The 7,347-nt window shown below is 47.4% G+C and overlaps 1 protein-coding gene across 1 annotated transcript in view; it reads left to right on the top strand.

Moving 5' to 3' along the window:
* vps11 (VPS11 core subunit of CORVET and HOPS complexes) overlaps positions 1–6,419 on the top strand; it is an 8,182-nt gene extending 1,763 nt beyond the window's left edge. Inside the window, exons 2-16 of the mRNA XM_027273345.1 lie at positions 1,111–1,259; positions 1,333–1,468; positions 1,550–1,713; positions 1,799–2,046; positions 2,384–2,585; positions 2,679–2,830; positions 2,946–3,132; positions 3,223–3,366; positions 4,153–4,350; positions 4,443–4,604; positions 4,708–4,841; positions 5,053–5,255; positions 5,341–5,512; positions 5,607–5,829; positions 5,922–6,419. Coding sequence (XP_027129146.1) covers positions 1,111–1,259; positions 1,333–1,468; positions 1,550–1,713; positions 1,799–2,046; positions 2,384–2,585; positions 2,679–2,830; positions 2,946–3,132; positions 3,223–3,366; positions 4,153–4,350; positions 4,443–4,604; positions 4,708–4,841; positions 5,053–5,255; positions 5,341–5,512; positions 5,607–5,829; positions 5,922–6,086 — 2,639 coding nt within the window. The 3' untranslated portion in view covers positions 6,087–6,419. The remainder of the gene's footprint in view (positions 1–1,110; positions 1,260–1,332; positions 1,469–1,549; positions 1,714–1,798; positions 2,047–2,383; positions 2,586–2,678; positions 2,831–2,945; positions 3,133–3,222; positions 3,367–4,152; positions 4,351–4,442; positions 4,605–4,707; positions 4,842–5,052; positions 5,256–5,340; positions 5,513–5,606; positions 5,830–5,921) is intronic.
* The last annotated feature ends 928 nt before the right edge of the window (positions 6,420–7,347 follow it).

Raw genomic sequence — 7,347 nt, forward strand, 5'->3', positions numbered from 1 at the left:
ACTAACCTGCTCACTAACCTGCTAACTAACTAACCTGCTGACTAACTAACCTGTAACTAACTCACAGATGTAAACAATGAAAAAGACTGAAAGTCTGATTCATGTGAAGATGGAGAGACTCAACAGACATGAGCTAGAAGATCAGCTGACTGCCTTCATGTGATGTTAACCTGCTCACTAACTAACCTGCTCACTAACCTGCTAACTAACTAACCTGCTGACTAACTAACCTGCTGACTAACTAACCTGCTCACTAACTAACATGCTCACTAACTAACTAACTAACCTGCTAACTAACTAACCTGCTCACTAACTAACCTGCTCACTAACTAACTAACTAACTAACCTACTGACTAACCTGCTGACTAACCTGCTGACTGACTAACCTGCTGACTAACCTGCTCACTAACCTGCTAAGTAACCTGCTCACTAACCTGCTCACTAGCCTGCTACTTAACCTGCTAACTAACCTGCTAACTAACCTGCTAACTAACTAACTAACTAACCTGCTCACTAACCTGCTCATTAACCTGCTAACTAACTAACCTGCTAACTAACTAACCTGCTAACTGACTAACCTGCTCATTAACCTGCTAACTGACTAACCTGCTCACTAACCACAGCAGCAGACTGTGTGACAGGTTAAAGGTGAACATTCTGCAATAATAACATGTTGTCATGTTGTGTTGTTGTCGTCACCTGACAGTTGAGCTACCTGTGTTCAGTCATAACAACAACACATCAGGGCCTTTATGCAGCAGAAGTACTGAGATGTGATGAGGTTATTATTAGTTTTAAATAGAACAGAATATCTTTATTGTCCTTATAGAAATGCATAACCAAATTTAAGTGCAGGAGTACAAAAAAACAGAAATGAAACACAAATAAAAGGGATAAAAACGTTGAAAAACAGCACATACGTCCACGTACATACAGAATATACAGAATCAGAAATACTTTATTAATCCCCGCAGGGAAATAGTTTTTGTTACAGCAGCTCTCAAACGGTAAGTGAGATAGTGAGTAACATCTGTCATAATGGCGATACTCGTTTGACACCGCCTTCCAACAACAAAACAAAACAACTGTCCTTAACCTCCGTGATGTTACATATGGACGGGAAGATCTGGCTCTTGACGCGCTCCCTGCAGCTGTCGTCTTTTCAGGCCTACAAGCTGCGTGTGACGCACCTCTACCAGCTGAAGCAGCACAGCATCCTGGTGTCGGTGGGGCAGGATGAACACGGAATAAACCCTCTGGTAAGTGTGAAGCTCTGCAGAGACGCCTGAAACACAGAACGGCTTAAAAACTAAACTTGAACTTATCTTTCAGGTGAAGGTGTGGAACCTCGACAAAAGAGACAGCGGGAATCCTCTGTGCACGAGGATTTTCCCTGCGATTCCCGGCAACAAACCGACTGAAGTGTCTTGCCTCAGCGTGCATGAAAACCTCAACTTCATGGCCATCGGTAAGACGCAAAGAAATCTCCGAATAATCACTGTTTGGCTCACTCTTCCCAGTTGATGGTGAACGTTGTGTTTCTCGACAGGCTTCACAGACGGCAGCGTGGTTCTGACTAAAGGTGACATCACCAGAGATCGTCACAGTAAAACTCTGACCCTGCACGAGGGAACCAGCCCGGTCACGGGCCTCGCTTTCCGCCAAGTGGCAAAGGTCACACATCTGTTCGTCGCCACTCTGGAGAGAGTTCATGTAAGTCTGATCGGGGTGCACGGTGAGAATATTTGTGCAGCGTTCTGAACTCTCATCCACGTCCTTCTCGTCTCCTCTTGCTCAGTGCTACACCCTCTCCATCAAGGAGTATCCTAAAATAGAGCTGGACACGCATGGGTGTGCGCTGCGCTGCTCCTCCCTGTCAGATCCCTCCCAGGACTCCCAGTTCATCGTAGCCGGAGACGAATGCGTGTACCTGTACCAGCCTGACGAACGAGGGCCCTGCTTCGCCTTCGACGGACACAAGCTGTTGGCCCACTGGCACCGCGGATATCTGTTCTTACTCATCAGGGACGCAAAGTCACCCAATAAGTAAGGACGGCGCTGAATAGATGTATGAATGAAGGCGCAGCAATGAGGGGTGTGTGGGTTGGGAGCGAGTTCAAGTATCTCAGGGTGGATGGAGCCTGAGATGGATCGGACTGTTGTGGGGAAGAGGGAGCTAAGCCAGAAGGTGAAGCTCTTGATCTTTCCAGTCTGTCTATGTTTCAACCCTGATCAGTGGTCATGAGCTTTGGGTAGTGACCGAAAGAATGAGATCACGGCCAAATTGATCTCAGACTAAGAGATAGGGTCAGAAGCTCGGACATCCAGCTGATGATTAATGATTAATACAACATGCTGACTGTTCACTGTTGTTTCTCCTCAGGACAGACTTTGGTAGCAGGGAGACTTCTCCGTCTGACAAGCAGCTGTTGACCATCTACGATCTGGACAACAAGTTCATCGCCTACAGCGCCTCCTTCGATGACGTCGTCGACGTGGTGGCAGAGTGGGGTTCTTTCTACATCCTGACCAGAGATGGAAAGATGTTTGTCCTTCAGGAGAAGGACACGCAGACCAAACTGGAGGTGAGCACCCGAGGTCACCACCTGTGACCGATGATTCATGATGCGTTTAAGGAACAGTGTGAAGAGTTGTCACCTCCGTGTTTGTTTTCTAAGATGCTGTTTAAGAAAAACCTGTTTGTCATGGCGATAAACCTGGCCAAGAGCCAGCACCTGGACAGTGACGGGCTTTCTGAGATATTCAGACAATACGGCGATCACCTTTACCTGAAGGGAGACCATGACGGCGCCATCCAGCAGTACATTCGGTAATCACTGAACGTTCTTCCTGTCCTGATATGTACCGTGTTTTACAGCTACACCATGTGGAAGTGTTGATAAAGAAAAGTTAAAGGCTTGATCTGTCACCGTGTTTTCTTACAGCACGATCGGGAAACTGGAGCCGTCGTACGTCATCAGGAAATTCTTGGACGCACAGAGGATCCACAACCTCACAGCGTATCTGCAGGCGCTGCACAGACAGTCCCTGGCCAACGCAGACCACACCACACTGCTGCTCAACTGTTACACCAAGCTGAAGGACAGCTCCAAGCTGGAGGAGTTCATTAAGGTGACTTAGAAACTGCCTCATTTCATATAGCAGGTCACTGATGACTGATGCGTCATAACAGCATTGTCCTCCCGCGCTGTATTTCAACAGAGCAGTGAAAGCGAGGTCCACTTCGATGTCGAGATCGCCATCAAGGTTCTTCGGCAGGCCGGCTACCACAGCCACGCCGTTTTCTTGGCTGAGAAACACATGCACCATGAATGGTACCTGAAGATCCAGCTGGAAGACCTCAAGGTAAAAAACCAAACAAACAAATAGTTAGATGGATCGATGTGAGGCGAGCCTCAGTGAGCGGTGAGGTGTGTCCTTCTCTGTCACTGCCCCGAAGCCCTCAGCAATGATTCTTGGATCCAGCACGTAGAGGTCAGCCTGCTTCAGCAGTTTGCCGATGTCGGAGGTGGTTCCGTGACGTCATCGCGTTAAGCGACGCTGTCGGATGCTGAATTTGGATCCTGTGTAACTTTTTTTTCCTGCAGGGGTCGTCAAACTTTCCCCTTCAATGCCAAAACTCAAACTGCCTGCCGTGCTGAGCATGAACACCAGTCTTGTGGGCTTGCACCCACTCGAGATATAAACAATAGATTATTTTGATGTAAAAACATAACTCAGTCTGAAATAGCGTCCGAACTTGTGCTGTCACGTCTTTATTTCCTGCCACAAATGTCAGCCCCACTTCCTCTGATCGAGCCATCGTCAGGTGATCGTTGTGAACAAGAACCGCTCCTGGCCAAAAGAAGTAGAACTTTCCATGATGCAAATTAATCGTCTAACTTTAAGCAGCCTTCAGTAGGAGAAGGTGCAGAAGCCGAGGCAAATTTATTTGAATGTCACCTTTTTACAACGAGTCAATTCAAATCAATAGTTTAAAAGAAATCTGTGGTAATATAAAAAGACAATACAAACATGATTTAAACAGTTAAATCAAATATAAGATTAAAAAGCTACAAATGCACATACATGGACGTCGTTTCCACTCCCATAATTAACCCATGGACGTCTGTCCATGTCTGAAACCTCCAGAACTACCAGGAAGGTCTGCGTTACATCGGACGTCTGCCTTTCGAACAAGCCGAGAGCAACATGAAGCGTTACGGCAAGACGCTGATGCACCACGTCCCCGAAGGTACCACGCTACTCCTGAAGGGCTTGTGCACCAACTACCAGCCGAGCAGAGACAGCGCTGAGAAAGACAGCCTGGACAGAGGTCGGATCAACAAGGTCAGTCTGCACAGCGTCCGCTGGAAGAGCTCGGTGGTCCGGAAGATGAAGATGACTTGGAAATGAGTGTCCGTGTTTGTTTTTGATTCCAGGCAAATTCCGAGGAATTCATCCCGATCTTTGCCAACAACCCGCGAGAGCTGAAAGCCTTCCTGGAGCACATGATTGAGGTGGAGCCTCGTTCTCCCCAGGGTGTGTACGACACACTGCTGGAGCTCCGACTGCAAGACTGGGCGCACGAACAGGATCCTGAGGTCAGTCCAAAACACACATAGCCATGAATCCCTGTACAATAAATGTGTAATACAGTTTGCAGTAGTTCACGCCAATAGAATTTTTTATGCATATGTTTGGCAGAGAAAAAGAGTCCTGCAGGGAGAAGCTGTTTCGCTGTTGAGGAGCGACAACACCGTGTTTGATAAGGCGCTGGTCCTCTGCCAGATGCACAACTTTAAAGAAGGCGTCCTGTACCTGTACGAGAAGGGCAAACTGTAAGTGTGGGAGACAGAACGACGTCTGAATATGCATGAAAGCCAGTTAACGTGACAAAGAAGAATCACATCGTGAGATTACTCACTGCTTCCACGAGTGTTTTCATTCCAGTTTCTCTCCCCGTTGAGAAATTTGATCCAACATGTGAAACAATTGAAATGTCATAACTGTTGTTGTTGTTGTTGTTGAATTGGACACGATTGTGTGCAGGTACCAGCAGATAATGCACTACCACATGCAGAACGAGGAGTATGGAAAAGTGATAGAGGCCTGCAAGCGCTACGGGGACCAAGAGGGTTGTCTCTGGGAGCAGGCGTTGGGATACTTTGCCAGAAAAGAAGAAGACTGCAAGGCCTACATCAGCGAGGTCCTACACCACATCGACCAAAACAACCTGATGCCTCCGTTACTCGGTGAGCTGCTGGACAGTTTGTTTCATGCAGATGTTTGATGTTGATGTTCAGTACGATGTTTACTTCCGTGATTTTTTTGCCGTAGTGGTGCAGACTCTGGCGCACAACTCGACGGCCACTCTCTCCGTCATAAAGGACTACCTCATCAACAAGCTGCAGAGAGAAAGCCAGCAGATCGAGGACGACGAACGCAAAATCCGCCAGTACCGTGAGGAAACTGCTCACCTCCGCTCGGAGATCCAGGAGCTCAAAACGAGGTGGGTCACCCGAAGGATATTTGTCATTGTTTCACCGGTTTCACCTGAGATTTTTGTACAATAAAAAACCTTTTACCCAAACGTTTCCACACAGTGCCAAGATATTCCAGAAGACCAAGTGCAACATGTGCAACAGCCCCCTGGAGCTGCCGTCCGTTCACTTCCTGTGCAGCCACTCCTTCCACCAACACTGCTTCGAAAGCTACGCCGAGAGCGAGGCCGAGTGCCCGACGTGCACTCCGGAGAACCGCAAGGTCATGGACATGCTGCGCGCGCAGGACCAGAAACGAGACCTGCACGACCACTTCAACAGACAGGTAAAGCACACCTGAAGCTTCGTGACTCGAAGGGAGTCGAACACAGGAATGTTTGTTAATGCGTCCTCTCGTGTCTTCTCTTGGTTTTTCAGTTGCGCAGCTCTAATGACGGCTTCTCCGTCGTGGCTGACTACTTCGGTCGAGGAGTGTTTAACAAACTGACTCTGGTCACCGACCCGCCTGGCAGCAAAACTGTCGGCAGTCTGGAGGTCAACCTGCAGAGAGACCTTCTCATCCACACCAAGAGAAACTGCTAGAAACCTGAGCAGCCGCTTCGTGTCCAGCTTCACGCTTGCCGCTGGCGCTCTGCTGCCATCGGATGCCACTTTATGTTAGCAGCGAATGCGGCTCCCTGCTTTTCAGTACCTGTGATGAACCTCTCTGCATGATTCACTGCAGACTGTCTACAAGTACCTGAGTTTCAAACATGTCATACTGTGTCCTCAAAGCTCGCTGACTTACACCTGGGAGAAATGTGCTTGTGCTCGATGTGTAATCTACAAAAACAGTTCAACCGTCTGTCACTAATGAAATAATTTGATGTCTGTCACTCAAACCTGATTGTGAATAAAGTAAATATTTAAAGTGCATTTTGTTGGTGTAGTTTTGTCTCTGGGGCTTGTGGGATTTGGAGTTTGTCACATACTCACCATCTGTAAACATTTATGTCTCATTAATGCATGTTACTAATTAAACTCGTTCTCGTGGATCGTGGCTGCTGCTGTGATCCTGCATGACGTCCACTACACATATTACTACTGTCATTATTGCTGCCACATCTGCATCACAGTTTATAGTTAGTTGATGATTTGCTGCTGCTGAGCATCTGTGTCTCTCTGTCTCTATCACAGGTTCCACTGCTACTGTAATCATTTTATCACTCATTGTCATTTTATCCATTGCACGTCTGTCCGTCCTGGGAGAGGGATCCCTCCTCTGTGGCTCTTCCTGAGGTTTCTTCCACATTTTTTCCCTGTTAAAGGTTTTTGTGGGCAAGTTTTTCCTCACTGGAACCGAGGGTCTAAGGACAGAGGGTGTCACTCTCTGTACAGATTGTAAAGCCTCAGAGGAAAATGGACTTTGTGACTTTGGGCTGTACAAATAAAATATGATTTGATTTGATTTGACACGAGGTGGATAAGAAATTCATGTCAAATCATGAAATGCTGCTGCAGCAGTCTGTTGCTGAAGGAGCTGTTTGAGTTGAGGCCTCCACACTCTGTGCAGGAGGTGAGAGGAGTTCATGAACCTCCTCCACCTCCTCCGTGGAGTCTAAGGCGGCAGTCCAGGGCAGAGCTGGACCCTCATGTTGGCACTGCAGTGTCCTCCTCCTCCTCTCAGTTTAAAGATCACACTGCTGCTCTATGAACCTGAAGTTCCACCTTGCACTGGGTGCTTGGACTCCAGGACAGCTCCATGCTTTTATTGTGACAGTCTGCATGTTTAATTAATAACTATATTTACATAATTAAATTAAAATAACAGCACGTTCAGCATAAACCAGATAAAGTGAGTGAT

Source organism: Larimichthys crocea, chromosome XXII (assembly GCF_000972845.2).
Source record: "Larimichthys crocea isolate SSNF chromosome XXII, L_crocea_2.0, whole genome shotgun sequence".
NCBI lineage: Eukaryota > Metazoa > Chordata > Actinopteri > Sciaenidae > Larimichthys > Larimichthys crocea.